The 20,700-nt window shown below is 45.6% G+C and overlaps 1 protein-coding gene across 6 annotated transcripts in view; it reads left to right on the plus strand.

The window, feature by feature from the left end:
• gabbr1b (gamma-aminobutyric acid (GABA) B receptor, 1b) overlaps window positions 1-20,700 on the plus strand; it is a 115,787-nt gene that overhangs the window by 75,861 nt on the left and 19,226 nt on the right. For all 6 annotated transcript variants that reach the window (XM_029122772.2, XM_029122771.2, XM_029122773.2 and 3 more), the window contains 5 exons: window positions 317-382; window positions 771-962; window positions 4,168-4,413; window positions 4,834-4,897; window positions 9,430-9,507. In XM_029122772.2, coding sequence (XP_028978605.1) covers window positions 317-382; window positions 771-962; window positions 4,168-4,413; window positions 4,834-4,897; window positions 9,430-9,507 — 646 coding nt within the window. The remainder of the gene's footprint in view (window positions 1-316; window positions 383-770; window positions 963-4,167; window positions 4,414-4,833; window positions 4,898-9,429; window positions 9,508-20,700) is intronic.

Here is a 20,700-nt window from a genome sequence, read left to right on the forward strand (position 1 = left end):
TCTAGTTCTCCCCTCTCCCTGAAAGCTTTGCTTTCTTCCTGATTTGCGCCCATTTTAGCGTAACCTCTCCTGGCGTGCCGGCCTAGTTTTGGTGTGAGGGATTAATTGGCTATTTCAGTAGGAGCCGTGGTAGCGACATAAATATAACAGACCAGAGGGGACAATGAGTGCTGTGCTGTGGGTTGGTATGGGAGGAGGTGTGTGTGTGTGTGTGTGTGTGGTCGGTCGGTCTCCTCAACATTTAGTTTCGGCCCCATGTTGTGTTTCACTGTCTCCTGTTCTGTTCCTTGACACTCCCATCTTCCTGTGAACCCAGCGGCAGGACGCCAGAATCATTGTGGGTCTCTTCTACGAGACGGAAGCCAGGAAAGTCTTCTGCGAGGTACAAAAGCAGTTTGCCTGTTACAAATTGGTTACAGGCTCTGTGTATTGATATGTTGAGATGTCTGTAGATGATGAAATCCTTTTGTGTGTCGTCTTTCGGTGTAGTTTGATAGCGGCTTGTATTGCTCAGTGCTGGCATCATTCTCTCCAGCTCAGCTTTCAGGCTTTTGTTTATCTGTGTCTGTGTTATCTCACTGGTCCATACACACTAACATCCAAGTTACACTGCTCATCTACCCCCCCCCCCCCCCCCCCACACCAACTCCCCCGCTCTCTATTCTCACTCTCTCTCTCCCTGTCATTCTCTCTCTACTCTCCTGCAATCCGTCTCCCTCTCAACCCCCGACCCAATCCTCCTACCCAACGCCCCCCCCCTCCCCATGCAGGTGTACAAGGAGAAGCTCTACGGGAAGAAGTACGTCTGGTTCCTGATTGGCTGGTACGCGGACAACTGGTTCAAGATCAAGGACCCGTCGATCAACTGCACGGTGGAGCAGATGGCAGAGGCGGTGGAGGGCCACGTTACCACGGAGATAGTGATGCTCAACCCCGAGACGGTCCGCGGGGCCTCCAACCTGGTGAGGAGTTTACACTGCCCGGCCTGTGTCCGAGATGACACCCTACTTCCCGGGGAAAAGTAGTGCGCTGCAATGGGAAACAGTGAGCCGTTTAGGACGCGGCCCCGGTCTGATGCGTGGGGCACCTGTTCTGCTTTGGCACCAACCAGGTTAATAATCATCTCTGAGTGGGTTTGTGTTCCCTCAGCAGTTATTAGTCAACATACCAACAACCGGCACTGCTGTGAATTTTTTCAACTGATTGGAACTGACTTACCACACAAGCAGGAGGCACCCAGTCCGTATGTCCTGGGTGATTGGGTCCTGGGTGATTGGGTCTTGGGTGATTGGGTCCTGGGTGATTGGGTCCTGGGTGATTGGGTCCTGGGTGATTGGGTCTTGGGTGATTGGGTCTTGGGTGATTGGGTCCTGGGTGATTGGGTCCTGGGTGATTGGGTCCTGGGTGATTGGGTCCTGGGTGATTGGGTCTTGGATTATTGGGTCTTGGGTTATTGGGTCCTAGGTGATTGGGTCCTGGGTGATTGGGTCCTGGGTGATTGGGTCCTAGGTGATTGGGTCCTGGGTGATTGGGTCCTGGGTGATTGGGTCTTGGGTTATTGGGTCTTGGGTTATTGGGTCCTGGGTTATTGGGTCCTAGGTGATTGGGTCCTGGGTGATTGGATCCTGGGTGATTGGGTCCTGGGTGATTGGGTCCTGGGTGATTGGGTCCTGGGTGATTGGGTCCTGGGTGTTTGGGTCAGATGTGCGGTAGACCTTGTGAGGATTTTATTATAATGCTTGACGTGCATCGCAACATGTATCACTGATTAACTGCTTGTGTAACTGCTCAAGTCATCTGTCACTCTTTCCTGTAGAGACCTGTTGGCTCTGGTCTATAATACTGTGCTATTTAGCCATTGGTGTTGACCCAGTCCACCTCTCCTGAACCTGTTCAGTACATATAACTGTATATAACACACACACAGGAGAGTCATATGAGCGTCCAATGCTATCCAGAGCAGCTGTTTTATTAGCCGTGTACTTTGAAGTTTCACCTGGTGATGTTGTTCTCCGTAATGGCTCCCCCGCGCCGCAGCTTGTTTTGCAAATGACCGCTTCTGGCCTGCGGAGGGGCTGGAAACGACAGAACTGCGAGGGAAAAAAGCTCCTGTTGGGGCTGGTTGTTCACTAACCTCGCCGTCACACCGTGGTGTCTGATGATGTCAACTCGGCTGCAGGGCGCTCGCATCCCAAATGACACTTGAAATCCTACACGGTGCCTGGCTATTGCCCTACGGGCCGTGGTCTGAAGTACTGCTCTGTGAAACAGGATTGCCAATCATTTCGGGGGACAGTTGTTGGGCTGTTCTGGGGACAATTGTTGGGCTGTTCTGGGGACAGTTGTTGGGCTGTTCTGGGGACAGTTGTTGGGCTGTTCTGGGGACAGTTGTTGGGCTGTTCTGGGGACAATTGTTGGGCTGTTCTGGGGACAATTGTTGGGCTGTTCTGGGGACAGTTGTTGGGCTGTTCTGGGGACAATTGTGTGGGCTGTTCTGTGGACAGTTTTGGGGCTGTTTTGGGGACAGTTTTGGGGCTGTTTTGGGGACAGTTGTGGAGCTGTTCTGGAGCTGTTCTTGGGACAGTTGTGGGGCTGTTCTTGGGACAGTTGTGGGGCTGTTGTGTGGACGGTTCTGAGGCTGTTGTGTGGACAGTTCTGAGGCTGATGTGTGGACAGTTCTGGGGCAGGTCCAGCTATTGTCTGTTGCCTGGAGAGTGTGTGTGGGGAGGGAAATGGGGTGTGTAGGGAGGGGAAGCGTTGTTTACCATTCCACTTAGTCCAGTGGTCCTCTATACCTCCACTTAGTCCAGTGGTCCTCTATACCTCCTCTTAGTCCAGTGGTCCTCTATACCTCCTCTTAGTCCAGTGGTCCTATATATCTCCACTTAGTCCAGTGGTCCTATATATCTCTTCTTAGTCCAGTGGTCCTATATATCTCTTCTTAGTCCAGTGGCCCTCTATATCCAGGCTAACATCCTGACCTTCAACATGTCCAGTTTTCCACATCCCCACAGCTTTAATTGGTTGAGAATCATAATTTCCCCTTTGTTTTGGTGTGGAGCATTGGAAAGGACCTGACAGCTTTTTGACAGACTTGTTTACTTCGGTTATGTGCAGCATGAGTAGAGACAGGCCTCCAAATAAATGTCCCCCGCATGATGGCAATTTCATCCTAAAATGCTCCTGCACAAAAAGGGAGCGCAAGGGCATTCTATCAGAGGGCAAACACACACACGCACACACACATCTGTCTGATTAAGTAGAAGAAACCATGTTTCCAGCCCTCCTGTGGTAAAGGATGTGAGATGAGGTCTGTATCTTTCTGTGGATGTGTGTGTGTGTGTGTGTGTCTCTGTCTCTGTGTGTGTATGGGTGTTTATGTGTGTAAAGCATAGTCTGTGCATTTTCTATTAACTCATCCTTAATGGAAAAAAACGCTGCTGTTTCTCTGCGTGTTTCTTGGTGTGCTTTACGGATCGAGGAGGTGCTCCTTGTCGCGGCTAAAGAATGGACTGCTGATAGTGGCTTTGATGGACAAGAGGAAGGGATTTTCTAGGATGGATGGAGAGTAGGCTCTCTACCTGATTTACATAATGAATACCCCCCTCTTTTCCCCCTCTTTCAGCAAATCTTTCTCTCTGTCACTGTTTTTCTGTTTTTTTTGTCTTACTCAATCTTTCTGTTTCTCTTTGTCTTTCTGTCTTTCTCTCTGTTTATCTCTCTCTGTCTTTCTCTCTGTTTTCGCTGTCTTTCTTTCTGTCTTTCTCTCTCTCTCTGTCTGTGTGGAACTGAGGAGCGAGATATCGGGTTTGAAATAGACGCTGTTCAAAGTAGCAAACTAAAGTTTAGAGCTCCATGTAATTACTCTGGAGAAGACGGATGATAGCGTTTCCATTCTGAGGAAACTCAGCCAGAGGACGCACTGCTTAGAAGAAACCCTTTTGCAGTTGATCAGGAAGTATTTTTTGCTCAGACCACTTCCTACAACGAAGACGCACACACACGCAAAACAAGTTTGAAATAATTTCTCAGTCAAGCAAGAAGAGCGCACACAGACACACAGACACACACACACACACATTCAAGACGTCACAGATATGTGAAAAAATTGGTTTGAAAAAAAAATACCCCTCTAAAACCCTCTCTATACCTCCTTCCATTACTCAGACATCACAGGAATTTCTCAACCAGCTGATGTCCAAGTTGGGAGGGAAGAACCCAGAGGAGACGGGGGGTTTTCAGGAGGCCCCCCTGGCCTACGATGCCGTCTGGGCCTTGGCTCTGGCCCTCAACAAGACGGTGGGGCCCCTGAATGCCAAGGGCCGCCGGCTGGAGGACTTCAACTACAACAACAGGGACATCACGGCCGAAATCTACCGCGCGCTCAACACCAGCTCTTTTGAAGGAGTGTCGGTAAACATGGAGATTATTAATGATACTGTGGTATACTGTACACTGATATCGTTAATGTGATTGTAGCCTGACCACTTTGGGGGAGGGAGGAACAGCAATGCATATAAAGATTAGAGATGCTACCAATTGTCCGGTTGATAGTCTTGATAAATGACCGTTATTTTCAGGGTTCCCCGGGCAATATATGTTATGTCGTTCAAATAAAATGTAAAAGAGAGAAAATGCGGAAGAAAGTATGAGGCAGAGAAAGGGAGAGAGAGAGAGAGAGAGACAGAGATAAAAGACAGGGCAACAAAAGGAACAGACATTAAAACAGGATATGGCATTAGTCCAATTCGGTGGTATGGTAAATAATCTGTTTCTCTGTGTTTCCGTCTTTCAAGCGGTAGAGTTTAAGCGTTCTGTCATGTGTGTTTCCAGGGTCACGTTGTGTTTGATGCCCAGGGTTCTAGGATGGCCTGGACACTCATCGAGCAGCTACAAGGTAAACTACTGACTGGGATTATCAACCACTTAACCCCTTCTGGGGTTTTTCATCCATGTCGATTCACAGTTCATTCACACAAAGCTGCCAAGTGGGTAATTGTCAGGGATGAAAATACAACGTGTTCCATATACAGAATTTATCAACAATGTGACTGTTCTTATCTCCACTGAAACACATTTTTTTGACGAGGGGTTAAGTTTCGGTATGTGTGCGTGTGTGTTTCATGGATGAAGGTCTCAATATTTTCCCGTGGCGCTGTGGTACTTACTCATAATTAAATTATATAGCTGGGAAAAAAAGAAATGTCGTATGCATAAAAAGTTAATATAACTGCTTGAATATTTCATAGAGTGTTGGAAGGTTTCACGAAAAGCCACTTTCAAGATGCTGCCAAATGTGCTTTTCTGAAATGCAGCGGTTTCTTTTTTTTTTCAGAATGGCAATGAACCCAGAAGTATCCACAATGTCCGGTCCCTTGGTTTAGCAGAAAACCTGCTGTAGCTACGTTTAAAAACTCATCATCTGGAGAGACAGAGAGACAGAGAGACAGAGAGGGACACTGGCTGATTAAGATATTTGTTTACATAAATGACTACACATGGAGTTGCGCAGTAGCCATGGTAATCAGAGAGGTTGTAGCCATGGTAATCAGAGAGGTTGTAAACAAGTACCTCATGTGCCAGTTTGTGTCAGGTTTGAGATAGTGACTTCCCCCTTTTCTCCAGTTTCAGCCACTACTCCGCTTCTAGTGCACTCCTCTGCCCCCTCCACTGTCCGCTCCTCTTCTTCCTCCTCATCATCATAGTAGTCGTTATGAGGCCGTGTGTCAGTAGTGGTCCCCAGTCACGGTTCCCTCCGTCCGTCTCCGTATGGCACAGAGCCCGGCTATCGTGTCTCCGTGGCAACACGGTTGGATCTCTGGTTGTGTCGGCGTCTCGGTTTGGCCGTCCGCGATGTGATCCTTGTGCCTGTGTTCTCGTGTTCAATCTGTCTGCCGCTTTGAGTCGCCACTGACTGAAGTGCTGTCATGTCCGGGACGTTCTTTCTGTTTTCTGGGGCCGATGAAAAATTAAGCTTGTTTTCCCAATCTTCTCCTCCCCGCCCGGTTCTGACTCAGAATTTGTTCAAGGCTAATTGGATTGGGTCTTTCCTGGGGCTTTGGATTCGGGTGGTATAATGTGGCCTCTCGGTTAGCCAGCTGCTTTTATCATCTCTGAACATCTGACTGACTTGGCTCATGGTCGGATGACACACAAACAATTTGTTTTTCTGTCCTTGTGTGGACCAGAAAATCTGAAATCCATGTTCTCTATCCCCCCTTTTCAAACATACACAAAGAGTTAAAAAGATGTCCAGAATGCTGGTTTTCCTTTCTGTTTGCCTCATGATTTGACGGCTTCTCCGCCCTTCACATCGGAGCGTTGCTACTGGCTATATGTCTTGACCAATCAGGTTCATGGAAATAGGAAGGTCATGGACTCCGCAGCACCCTGCCCCCAGTGTCAGTGTAAACTAAATGGGAAAATGTGAATTGGACAAAATAATTAATATTTAAACTTGGATTTATTTGGTCTTCCTGTGCATTTTCAATCCTAAACCGTTAACAGAAATAACTCAAGAAACACGGCAGCAAAGTTTGCGATCGAGCCTGTCGTTGCATAGGGGGGAGTTAACCAATGAAGCTCCGCCCTGCAAGTCTACCATCCAATCCTGTCACTTTCCGTTTGTCTACCGGAAAGTCTCTTTTAGTTTGAATTGAATCTATAAGTTAAAATATTTATAATATGTACAGTTAAGTACAAGTTTGCCACAGGACAGTTACAGTGGGGAGAACAAGTATTTGAGACACTGCCGATTTTGCAGGTTTTCCCACTTACAAAGCATGTAGAGGTCTGTAATTTTTATCAAAAATCCAGAAAATCACATTGTATGATTTTTAAGTAATTAATTAGCATTTTATTGCATGACATAAGTATTTTATACATCAGAAAAGCAGAACTTAATATTTGGTACAGAAACCTTTGTTTGCAATTACAGAGATCATATGTTTCCTGTAGTTCTTGACCAGGTTTGCACACACTGCAGCAGGGATTTTGGCCCACTCCTCCATACACTCCTTCTCCAGATCCTTCAGATTTCGGGGTTGTCGCTGGGCAATACGGAATTTCAGCTCCCTCCAAAGATTTTCTATTGGGTTCCGGTCTGGAGACTGGCTAGGTCACTCTGGTGTTCTTGGGGTTGTACTCATCCTTCTTCTTCCTCCAAACACGGAGAGTGGAGTTTTTTCTCTCATCAGATCACATGACCTTCTCCCATTCCTCCTCTGGATCATCCAGATGGTCATTGGCAAACTTCAGACGGGCCTGGACATGCGCTGGCTTGAGCAGGGGGACCTTGCGTGCGCTGCAGGATTTTAATCCATGACGGCGTAGTGTGTTTTCTAATGGTTTTCTTTGAGACTGTGGTCCCAGCTCTCTTCAGGTCATTGACCAGGTCCTGCCGTGTAGTTCTGGGCTGATCCCTCACCTTCCTCATGATCATTGATGCCCCACGAGGTGAGATCTTGAATGGAGCCCCAGACCGAGGGAGATTGACCGTCATCTTGAACTTCTTCCATTTTCTAATGATTGTGCCAACAATTGTTGCCTTTTCACCAAGCTGCTTGTCTATTGTCCTGTCGCCCATCCCAGCCTTGTGCAGGTCTGCAATTCTATCCCTGATGTCCTTACACAGCTCTCTGGTCTTGGCCATTGTGGAGAGGTTGGAGTCTGTTTGATTGAGTGTGTGGACAGGTGTCTTTTATAATGGTAACGAGTTCAAACAGGTGCAGTTAATACAGGTAATGAGTGGAGAACAGGAGGGCTTCTTAAAGAATCACACATTTAAAAATCATACAATGTGATTTTCTGGATTTTAGATTCTGTCTCTCACAGTTGAAGAGTACCTATGATAAAAATGACAGACCTCTACATGATTTGTAAGTAGGAGAACCTGCAGAATTGGCAGTGTATCAAATACTTGTTCTCCCCACTGTATATATTCATATAATATATAATCCTAATGGTTTTCGCTTAATTTAATTTCTTCTTTTGTTGTGGGGGTGGAGTCACAGCATGACAATGAGTGGAGGACAGAGGGAGATATGGAGAGGGAGAGAAAAAGACAAAGAACAGGAAGGAATAGAGAAGGAGACATTGAAGGAGGGAGGAGAGCGAGGGAGTGGGGGATATAAATCATTCCTTCCTAATCCCTTTTCCCTGTCTGTCAAACTCCGAGCCAGTTCCATTTTCGTATTTCCACAGTAACCTGCTGAAAATGGAGTGGAACCAGCATGGGGGTCCAGATTTGAGCACTACTGCTCTGTAAAGATGCCGGTTTGAGTTGATGACAAAGACAAACAAAGATGAATACAAACAGACACACAAAGATGCAAAAGAGATACAAACGAGATACAGAGAGAGATACAAACGAGATACAGAGAGAGATACAAAATATATAAAAAGGGAGATATAGAGATACATGAAAGACTGAGGTTGATGTGGTCGTGACAGGGGAGGTGCAGACAGAGATTACATTTATTCTACAAAGACATTTTTCTAAATATATTCTAGATTATAAATGATGAAATATGGAGAAAACTTTTTAAATTCTAATGGGCTAAGAAGTGCTAGCTTTTCGTGCAGCCAAATGTGTGTTTGCCTGCCATAGCCTGAGGGACACCGAGTAATTAAATCTATATCAATACGGAGTAAATCATGCCATTATGGTTTTTATTATAATTTGTTGTTGTTATTGCAATCCAGTGTTACAATTATTTTGATCTATTATTTACATCCTTGTATTGTCTATGGTATGTATATAACTGTGTACTTGGTCCTAGCTTGAGCATGGTTTTTAAAGGGGTTTAGCTCAGGGCAAATCTTGATTCTGAGCCAATTTTTGTGTGGATCTTAAGGAATACTTTGGATCGGTGTCCTGCTGAAAGGTTCAACGACAACCCTGTTTTAGCCTCACGACAGAGGCAGACAAGTGACTGAGTCCATCATACCATGTGTTCTAACCAGGTTCCCAGGGCCTTTGGAAGCAAAACAGCCCCACAATGTCACAGTTCCCCCACCATACTTCAAACTGGAGATTTTTTATTTTTAAGTCTTGATGAGACTAAATTATTTCTTCTGGCTAGACATCAACACAGCTCGTTGGCCTGAAGTTGCCACCTAATTGTTGTTTTCAAGACTTAATGACCCAGAGATTGAAGTTACAACATACATTTATTTATTATTTCACCTTGTCATTAAGTAACTCATTGCAAATTGTAACGACTGTACACGTTTAACTAATGTAATTTAATATCTGAAGTGAAATACTTTTTCATTTTTAATGTGTGCTCTATTTTTAAATGATTATTTTCGTATTTTTTTACTTGCTTTGGCAATGCTTTCGCTGTCTTTCACTGCCCGTCTCTCGCCCTGTCTTTCCACGTCTCTCTCTTCCTGTTCCTCATTCCTTTTCTCTCTCTCCCTGCATAGGAGGAAGCTATAAGAAGATCGGCTACTACGACAGTACAAAAGGCAATCTGTCCTGGTATGGCAATGACAAGTGGATAGGTGAGACCCGTCCTGTCCTATATTCCACTGTATTTCTGTCAGACACACACTCCCTCATTCTACTATACATGCACACACACACACACACACAGGCGCGCGCACACACTTACACACCCACGCTCACACACTCGCACACTCTTGCACAAGCATGCACACACGCATACACACACTTTTGGGTTTTGCTCTTTATCTCTGCATCTCTCTTTTCATTCCTCTCTTTTCTTCTCCTCCGTTGGCCTCTCGTATTTTATTTCACCCTTTTTCCTCTCCCCCCCCGCCAACACTAACGTTGTTCATCAATCAATCAGTCAGTTTTTATTAAACTTGTCATCAGAGATGATGCTGCGGATTGCTTTGCTGTGAGCACGGCCCTACCAGAAACACACCCACGCTGAAACGCGTTTTAACACACAGGGAAACAGTGAAACAAACACTGAAACACGCAGTGAAACATGCTGTAACAAACACCGAGACACCCTGGAACACAAGGTAATACACTCTGAAACAAACACTAAAACTGACAGGGCTGCTCTGAAATATCTGGCATTATTTAATACAGACGATAAATTGAGCTGGCACGCTGAGTGGATGACGGCTACGCCACGTGTGTACCGCACGAGGCAAATTATTTCATTTAATTTTCTAATTAAACATGATGACCGGTTTGAGGCGGACGACTAGTGGAAGATGGATGAGAGATGCCTCTTGACAGTCAAAACGGAGAGCCCAGGCGGAGGCAATCTCCGAGGCAATTTAACCGGGACCGACTGCGTGACCTTGACTTGAAGGGGCGCCGACGGAGGCGGCGCCGGTCCAATCAGCATGGCCGAGGAGCTGCCGCCGGGTTTACCTACGTGTCAGGGCATGTGCCCCCGGCTGTTCGCCCTACGCTCTACCTAGCGCACTACCGCTACGGCAGCAGGGGACCAGGGAGCCATTTGGGACTCAATCTGAGTCCGTTTTGCCCCCGCGAACACTGAAAAGATGCACATTTAACTAACAGACACAGTGCCTAATGGGTCGGGAGAAATGTTTTTGTGCATTCTACTGTGTAACCGAGGCTACGGCCCAGTCTTGGCGAGTGTTTGATTTGGTTGAGCAGGAAAACAGTGCGAAAGCTCATCCGCTGAACTGACGTTAATAAGGCGTTTGTTCATTTCCTCTTAGTTTTTTTAATCCATGTTTTCCTTTTTGATTAATTGGTTGGGTAAGGTGTCGCTGGACAGCCTGGCGCTTTGGTAACTGTTCGACGTCTCACCGATTAAAGGGTTGGCAATGGGGGAAATCGTTGTTTGCCCCCCCCCACCCCCCGCGCCCCCCCATCATAGTCTCTCTCTCCTTTATTCTCTGTATCTTCCTTTCACTATTTCTCTGTCCCCTTCCATCCTCTTCCTGGTTTCGGTGTCATGGTGCTGTTCAACCTGTTCCGTCCTTGAAGGTCACTCACACCCAACCTAAAGAACATTGCTGATAAAACACACAGCGACAGAGCCTGTCTGATCATGTCACTGCTGAGACCTGTGTCCACCTGAGCCAGGCTATTCCACGCTGAAATGAGGGTGTAGAAAATGTCATCAAGTGTATGGAGTATGCCTAGTCGCCGAGCCGTTTGTTTTCATTCAGTGACAAGTAAATCGTCTGACACCACAGGCAGACAGGTATTTTCTGTTTATGTCAATGGCTGGCGTGATTGGTCTGTAAATGTAATGTGTGAAAACTGATCGATGCAGGAAAAGGTGCTGGAGGACATGGAAACTAAAAGGGGAACTCCAAAAGGATTTGTTCTACAGGAGCGAAGGCAGTCATTATGTCGGATGAATGTGGAGAATGCTGTGGACGTCGTGTACTGCAAATGGGAGTCAGGGGACACGTTACACGTTTCATTCATTTAGCAGACACTCTAATGCCTGTAGGATGTTAGCAGTTACGTTTGACAGGTTTGAGGTCAGATTTGTTGCTAGCCAGTCTTTGATGGTCAATTATATCGTACAGTATATTAATATGCAACTGCTTGTAAAACCATGTGATTACAGATGCTGTGTCCTAATTTGACACAGTTGGATGAGGATGGGCTGGAATCCTGCGGCAGCAGGTTAGAATCAAATGGAAACCTCAAGCTCCAGTTCAACGCAAGCTGTTCATTTTCTGCACTGCATCCGATCCAGATCCCACGCCTGTGGTGGGTCTTTTAAGATCCCCCACGCAACAACAGCAGACCCTGACCTGTAGCAACGTCCTCGTCCCCACCCTGTCCGTCTTACTGGTATTTAAGGGGGATTTGCTTGTAATGTTCGTGTCATCGTTTCAACCCAGTCCATCCGAGCCCCTAGCCACTTACGTCCCAGTCCGACTGCCTCCATTAACAATGAGCTCCCTGCTCCGTGATCACACTGTGTGTGTGTGTGTGGGTGTGTCATTATCCCTGACATGATGTCACAAGCTGGAAGGTGCCGGGCTGTGATTTCCTTGCCCCCCCCCCCCCCCCCCCCCACGATGCTGCACTTAGCAGGATGATGTCATTCCGGACTCCGGTCGCTGCGTGGCGGAGTGGGAACGTGTCTGGATGTTAAGTGGCCTGGTCGGCTTGACAGCCTCGGCGTTCAGGAGCTCTGCTCAGTTTTAACGAGTCCCTAAGGGTGGACACTGTACTGAAACACTACACACACACACACACAGACACACGCACGCACACACACACACGCACACACACACAATGCTGTGCTACACAGACACAATGCTGTGCTACACAGACACAATGCTGTGCTACACAGACACAATGCTGTGCTACACAGACACAATGCTGTGCTAGTCTGGGGGTTGTTAAAGAGGCTGTTTACCAACAGCCTTCCGGTCATAAGCAGGGTACCGAAGTGAGAATATGGTGGCCTTTTTTTGGCCTGATGTCACTGGTCCCCAGTGGCACCCTATTTCTTGGGTAGTGCACTACATTCAACCAGGCCACATGGTGAACAGAGTGATATTTGGAACACGTCCTGAGCTTTGGCTCTCTCACTCTGTCCTCCCGCAGGGCTCTGGGCTAAATCTAGTGCCTTGTGTGGTGAAATTGGGGGTTGTTTAGGGGAACGCATGAGCACGCCGGATCCCGCTGTTTTCCTTTCCACGCCACGTGTCCTTCTGCTTGTCCCCTGTCACGGCACCATCACCTGGGCACGTGGCCGTTCACGACGCCACGTCGTCCGCACGCTGGCCCACGGGGGGGCTTTCTTTGGGAAACGGAGCAAATGAAATGACCGGGTGGTGACATGACAGAACTGGGCCCGATGAAGGAGACTGTGACTTTGGTCCAGATTGCTCAGCGACACGTGTAAAACCACCTGACGTCTACAGCCCCGGTCCGATTTTCGCTCTCTCACTCTCCTTCCCGCTTTTCTTAAAGCGGCTCGTAGGCGTGGAGGACGAGGGCAGGGGAGTCGGGGTTAACATCGTAACAGTGACTGGCCTCCGTCTTGTTCCGGTCAGCTCTGACACTGGCCATCCCATCTGTCTCAGTCTCACTCCTCAAATTGTTGTTGTTCTGTCTCTCTCGCTAACCCTCTTTCTGCCTCCACCTCTCCTTTTTCTCGGGCTCAGGTTGTCTTCATCCTGTCCTCTTCTCATCTCATATTCTCAAATCCCCCCCCCCCCACTCTCCCCCTCTCATCTTCTGTCATCTCCTCCCATCCTCCTCCCCCCCTTTCGTCCTCTCATCCTTTTCTGTCTTTTCTTTCAGCCTGCGTTTACACTCTCCTCCCTGCTCCTCCCTCATTCCATCGGTTGCCCTGACAACCACTGCATCGCTGCTTCCCTCTCGTATCACCGTGGTAACCGTTATGGATTCCGGTTGTCATGGCAACACAATGTCCCGTTTCCTCCATCAAGGGCATTGAGATGCAGAGAGAGACCACACTGGACAGTAACAGACTCACACACACACACACACACACACACAAACTGGTCATTCAGTTTATGAGAGATTTGATTTTAGTTGTGTTTTGTTTGGACTCCTGGAAGAGTAGCTGCTTTTTCGACAGATAATTATTCAGGATCCAAATCACACTCACCTTGGTCGACACTTCAGGAACCAAAAGAGTCAATTGACCCCGAGATCGGGTTTCGGTGAATGTTTTTTCTTTGCTGCGGGACTGAGGTAGAGTATGTGGGCTGCTTGTGAGAAGAGCGCTGTAAAGACAAATGAAGTAATGACGCGATCAAGGGGACTGCCCACCTTCTGATACAGGGTGATTGAACCTGTCACCTGTGATAAAGCAAAGAGTGTCATGGTAAAGTGCATCCATGGGTTTATTCTGACAGATGGGGTTACCGTAGAGGAGAACAGGCAGGGACATGGATGGCCTATTTCAATGAAAGAAACTCACCTTGAATCTCAGCCTCTTACAGTGCTACTAAACTCGTGGATTCAACCATGTTTCCAAGCTTGAAGATGTATAGTTGCCATAAATGAAATCTTACAGGCGTTGTCTTGGGCCTGTGGTCTCATGTGGTCCTATGTTGGCATCAGGACGGGAAGGGGGAGATTTCAATTTGTTTCTCCTTGCATCCTCTGTCCTTGATTCCCTGTCAAAACCCATTGGATACAAAGCCAGAGGTCAGAAACTCATTGGATACAAAACCAGACGTCAGAAACCCATTGGATACAAAGCCAGAAGTCAGAAAAGGGAGGAAAATCTAAGATTTCATGGATTACGTTCAGTTTACTTGATAACTTGAGTTCTGCCAACTGTGGAATTCTGGAGGTCCAAAGCTCATTAGCTTCTCATCAGCATCCATGGATGTGGTCATTTTCACGTCTCCATACTTTCATGGAAGGAAGTGCAAATGACATGGGGATCTGTGAGAATCATAAAGCAATGTATTGAGTGGAATTAGACACACATTCGGACAACTGATGAACACCGTACTAACTAAAAACTAAAGAAAATGTGTCAGACTTAGTTGTTTTTTACAAGAGACAAGAGCTACAGTAGGTTAATTTGCAAATTTGCCATCTCATTCATCTCAGCAGTAAAAAAAAAAATTTTACAGGCCGTGGCAAAAGTGCGACAAAGCTCATTACCAGAGTATTCGCTGTTGATCATGATAAACTCCTCAACCATTTGCAGTGTCAAAATTTCCTCATGTACTTTTGCTGTCTGTCTTCCAACCCATATTACTGTCCCAAATGGCTTTCCATACGCATAATAATAAGACCTTAACTGTCTGACAGAGGGCATTAATCAATGGAAATTAATTTGATTTTCAATACAATGGGATGGTTTTCCGGACACAGATTAAGCCTAGCCCAGGATTAAAAATAAATACCCATGGAGATTCTCAATTGAGGTAGATTTTTTTTTTTAGAAGTGTGGATAGTGTTACTTGAGTTCAGCAGCTAGTTAGTGAGGTGATCCAGATATCGTTCAAGCTAGTGAACCAAAATGTAACCTGCATTCAGATATTATGGGCGATCTGAATCTACTGCACAGTTGTAGCCACAGAAAAACAATATTCTGATGGAAAATAAAGTTTCTAAGCTTTATCTAGGCTCTTGTGTTTTTTTAGCTGATTAATAATTTGGAAGATAGCTCCAAAAATAGGTTAGCAAACTATGTTATCACTGATGTATAACCATCACAGCCCTGTAGCTTTACTGTGTTGACATTGTTGGTCAAATTATTTAGTTTTTTGGTTAAAAACTAATTAACCAAAAGACATTTCACTCTCTTTGATTTACAACCTGATTTATATATTTAACTACCAAGCAAAATATTGCTGAATTACACAGTAGTCATCATTCATTACTGTACATCATGACCTTTTTAATCAAATACAACCTATTTATTATCATCTCAGCATCAAAAAAATAAACGTTGAATATCGTCGTGCTTCATAACTCCAAATTAATTCAAATGCTGCCAGTTCCACTTTAAATTACTCTACTGTTGGACAGGTTTGAGGGATTTGGCATGTGCAATTATCAGATAGCAGCTTGTTCTGTTTATTTTTGAAGTGATGAGGCATGACGAAAGTTTCAAGCTTAATAGTCTTTTGAAGTTTTGTTCCAGTCACTGGCAGCAGAAACTGAAATGATTCGACCATGGGAAGTGTGAGCTCTTGCAGTGACCAGAGAGAGAGATATCTAGAGGAGTGCAGGATGCTGTGAGAGTAGCAGATGTTTGGAAGAGGGGGCATTTGACTAAAAGGGAAATGATAAATAAATTGGTAGCAGAGAGCCTAGCATCTGTTTGCCAGTTTACCAGAGTGTAAAGGTCAAAAGTGATGAGTGTCGAAGTGGGCGCAGGTTACAAAGGGTCACTGTTGGATGTTGCCTTTCCTTTCTATTTCCCCATTATTTGACAGGTATGTTGATTGACAACCAATCCTCATTTACAGTGATGGCCAGCCAAAGGTATAACGACTGCAAAACCATGCTTAGTCAAGCATGAAGATTAAAGAAACAATCAATGAGAGTAAAAACAAACAACAACAATATATGCAATGCAATAAGTCAGAATGTCAGTCAATTACAACAGAGATGTTTACAGATGGAAATGGTGTGTTGAAACCAGGGGAATAAGGTACCAACCTGTTCCCCTCATGAGGTGACATAAATACAGATGGGTGAGGTGACATAAATACAGATGGGTGAGGTGACATAGATACAGATGGGTGAGGTGACGTAGATACAGATGGGTGAGGTGACATGGATACAGATGTGTGAGGTGACATAAATACAGATGGGTGAGGTGACATGGATACAGATGGGTGAGGTGACATGGATACAGATGGGTGAGGTGACATAAATACAGATGGGTGAGGTGACATAGATACAGATGGGTGAGGTGACATGGATACAGATGGGTGAGGTGGCATGGATACAGATGGGTGAGGTGACATGGATACAGATGGATGAGGTGACATGGATACAGATGGGTGAGGTGACATGGATACAGATGGGTGAGGTGACATGGATACAGATGGGTGAGGTGACATGGATACAGATGGGTGAGGTGACATAAATACAGATGGGTGAGGTGACATAAATACAGATGGGTGAGGTGACATAGATACAGATGGGTGAGGTGATATAAATACAGATGGGTGAGGTGCTTGGCATTTGCAGTGATACATCAGCAGCTCAGATAGTTTGAATTGGGACAAATATGGGTTAATGAAACTGTTAAGTTCCAGAGCGTTCTGCGGAAGGTTCTAGTCTTTGACAACAGATAGTTGAAAAGAGTGACGGCTGAACCACATGCTGCCTGTAAGACTTCCATCAAATGCATGGCGCTCTCTTACGGTAAACATATGGACTGCACCATTATTGTTGGACGGTCATGTTTCCAGGGGGTGTGGGTGAACAATGCCTGGTTGCCGAAACCAGAAACCCTTTCTGGATTGAATGTTTGACTGAAGGTGGATGAAACAGTATTAATCAGACACCGCCATCTCCCAAGCTGCTAAGCAACAGTGTTTTGACATTGCACTCATCCCTGTATACCAGCAAAACAAACAACAGCACAATATCTGGCAGTTCATTTCCAGCATGTTGCCTCCGTCTCTCTGCGTTTTGGCAATGTTTGATCACTCCGTGTCTAGCCAGTTAATAATAAACGTCTTGTGGGTTGACAGAAATAGTTTTAACTTTCCCTGAAATCTTCTTAAAACTGTGAGGTAGTCTTACCTAACCACATTTTTTTTTATCAATATGCATGTGGGAGGTATTATTTGTGCTGGTATAAAATGTCAGCAGCCGAAGGATCAAAGACCAACCTCGACCAGCGCATTCCTGTCTCCAATACAGGGCCAGACTTAAGGGAAACAACACTCAAAAATGTAGTTTTTGTTTGAATCCAGGTGTTACCTGGTACACAGTATCTCACAAAAGTGAGTACACCCCTCACATTTTTGCAAATAGTTGATCATATCTTTTTTTGTGTGACAACACTGAAGAAATGACACTGAAGAAATGACACTTTGCTACAATGTAAAGTAGTGAGTGTACAGCTTGTGTAACAGTGTAAATTTGCTGTCCCCTCAAAATAACTCAACACACAGCCATTAATCTCTAAACCGCTGGCAACAAAATGTAGTACACCCCTAAGTGAAAATGTCCAAATTGGGCCCAATTAGCCATTTTCCCTCCCAGGTGTCATGTGACTCATTTGTGTTACAAAGTCTCAGGTGTGAATGGGGAGCAGGTATGTTAAATTTGGTGTTATCGCTCTCACAAGACAAACTTATTTGGTTCAGATGGTGTCAAGCGTGTGTGACGGCAACCAGGGGTGGAGTACAAAGACAAGTGTGTCTTGCCTACAGTCAGGCATGGTGGTGGGATTGTCATGGTCTGGGGCAGCATGAGTGCTGCCGGCACTGGGGAGCTACAGTTCATTGAGGGAACCATGAATGCCAACATGTACTGTGACATACTGAAGCAGAGCATGATCCCCTCCCTTTGGAGACTGGGCCGCAGGGCAGTATTCCAACATGATAATGACCCCAAACACACCTCCAAGACGACCACTGCCTTGCTAAAGAAGCTGAGGGTAAAGGTGATGTACTGGTCAAGCATGTCTCCAGACCTAAACCCTATTGAGCATCTGTGGGGCATCCTCAAACATGAAGGAGTGATGTCGTCATGGAGGAGTGGAAGAGGACTCCAGTGGCAGTGCTGGAAAATGATGGTGGCCACACAAAATATTGACACTTTGGGCGCAGTTTAGACATTTTCACTACTCACTTTTGTTGCCAGCGTTTTGGACATTGATGGCTGTGTGTTGAGTTATTTTGAGGGGACAGCAAAATTGACACTGTTATACAAGCTGTAAACTCACCACTTCACATTGTAGCAAAGTGTCATTTCTTCAGTGTTGTCACATGAAAAGATATAATAAAATATTAGCAAAAATGTAAGGGGTGTACTCACTTTTGTGAGATACTGTATATTCACACAAAACAAATTGAACATTAAGGGCTTGGAGAAGATTCACGGGAGAGAGGAATAGAAGTATCTGCCATTTTGAAATCTGACATGTTTAATATGGTGACACACACAATACCTTGCCTCTAATCCAGGGTCAGATTTCCTATTTGACACAAGCTTTGTTATAGTTCAACTCCAATTCAATTGTTCTAGCGTAACGCAGACACAGCTTTGTGTGCTTGTTATCCTATTAAGGTTGGGTTCACAAAGAAGAGAGAGGGTGAGAGAAGTGCTGTATTGTATTAGTGGTTGTTACCATTTGTTTGGAAATGGGAGCTGCTTGCTTGGTTTACTTCCAGAATGTTTCTGGTAATGGTTTTTAGATCACTCTGATCAGTGCTTAGTGCAGAGAGGGCAACGTTTTACTGGGTCTGATGGACATCTCTCCCTGTGTCTTTATCTCTCTCCTTCTCTCTGTCTGTCTCTCTGTCTTTCGCTTTGTCTCTATCTCACTCTCTGTCTCTCTTGCTCTGTTTTGTGTGTGTGTTTTGCTCTGTCTTTTTATCTTTCAATCTGTCTCTGTCCTTTTCATGATGATAAAGTTATGAAACCTACACATCTAGCGACCTTCTCAGTGATGACATCTAGCTCCTTCTCAGTGAAGACATCCAGCTACTTTCTCCGTGAAGACATCTAGCTACCTTCTCAGTGAAGACATCTAGCTATCTAGTTAGATGTGGCTCCCTGTCATTTATTTTCAACAGTATCTTTTTTGGACTCTTCTTTTTTTGTTTTACTCTCTTTCTTTGTCTACATTCATTTTCTCTTTCCTGTTCACTTTTTGGTTTACTTTCTTTCTTTGTCTACATTCATTTTCTCTTTCCTGTTCACTTTTTGGTTTACTCTCTTTCTTGGATTCTATTCATTTTCTCTCTTTTCTGGTCTGTGTTTGGTTTCTGATGTGTTTGCTTTCTGAAGCATCTTCCCGTCTTGTTAATTCCAACCCCACCTCTTTCCTCCCTCCTTTTTCCTCCCTCCTCTCAACCCAGTTATTGTCAGCCTCCTCCTCTCGTTCTCTCTCACCCCTCCTTCACCCCTCCCTCACTCCTCTCTGATCCCTCTCTTAACCCTCTCTCATCCTTCCTTCTTGTTCACCTTTTCTCTCTCATTTTTCTTTCTAGCTTTCTCAAACCCTCTTTCACTCAACCCTCTTTCTTGCTCTATTCACCCTCTTTCCATCTCTCCCCTGTCTCTCCCCTGTCTCTCCCCTGTCTCTCCCCTGTCTCTCCCCTGTCTCTCCCCTCGTTCCTCCATCCCTGTGGTGTTCTGAGTTCTGCTGTATGTGTGCTGCATGTCTCTGTCACGCTCGTCTTGTCTAGTTTTTGATATGAACGCTGGGTGAACCCAACCGTGCCCGGTGATAGATAGAGCCAGACACTTATTAGTGCATGGGATCGTGTGTGGATGTTAATGGGCACTCCACAGGGGAGGGAAAGGGAGGGTGTGTGTGTGTGTGTGTGTGTGTGTGTGTGTGTGTGTGTGGCAGGGGGTGGGGTGGGGGTTTGACTGAACAGCAGTGTGTTAGAGGCAGAAGCTAGAAGAATGCCATTATGACGTAGGCTTAATCAAGTCATTACCTCCCTGACCCCTGGCTTGAACTCTGTCCACTCCATCTCTGTTTTTCTTTGTCATTTCATCCTTGTTTTTTCTCCTTTCATCTCACTCTTTTCAACTTCTAAATATTGTACTTCCCTCTTTATCTCCCTCTGTCTTTTCCCCTTCATATCTCGTTTTTTTTAATTTATGTAGCTCACTTTCTTCCTTTGAACTCTCTTGTTCTCCATCACAATCCTTTTCATTTATATCTCATCCCTTTCTCATCCCTACTTCATTCCTCCCTCTTTCTCTCCCTTCATATAATCCTCGTGCCTTTCATCCATCCTCTACTAATATCATCCATAACTATCCACTGATTCCAAATGTCTCCTCCTACTTCTACTCCGATATCATCACTCATCCATGTTTATTCAGTCTTTGGCCCCGCCCCATCGCCCTCTGGGACCAATCAGCAAAGATCACATGGTTTTGTGTTCTAGAACTTGCTGTCGATGTAAACGTCTGTGGGCGTGGCATAGTGTCACAGGCAATGTCTGCCTTTTTCCAGACAATTTGGAGATTGTGTATTGAAGCAGGTGACCCGATTTAGGTTGGCATGTTTGGAGTGAACTGGTTGGTCGGTTGGTGTTTGACCTGGGCTGGGACAGCTGATATCT

The sequence above is a fragment of the Esox lucius genome, chromosome 10 (genome assembly GCF_011004845.1).
Source record: "Esox lucius isolate fEsoLuc1 chromosome 10, fEsoLuc1.pri, whole genome shotgun sequence".
Lineage (NCBI taxonomy): Eukaryota > Metazoa > Chordata > Actinopteri > Esociformes > Esocidae > Esox > Esox lucius.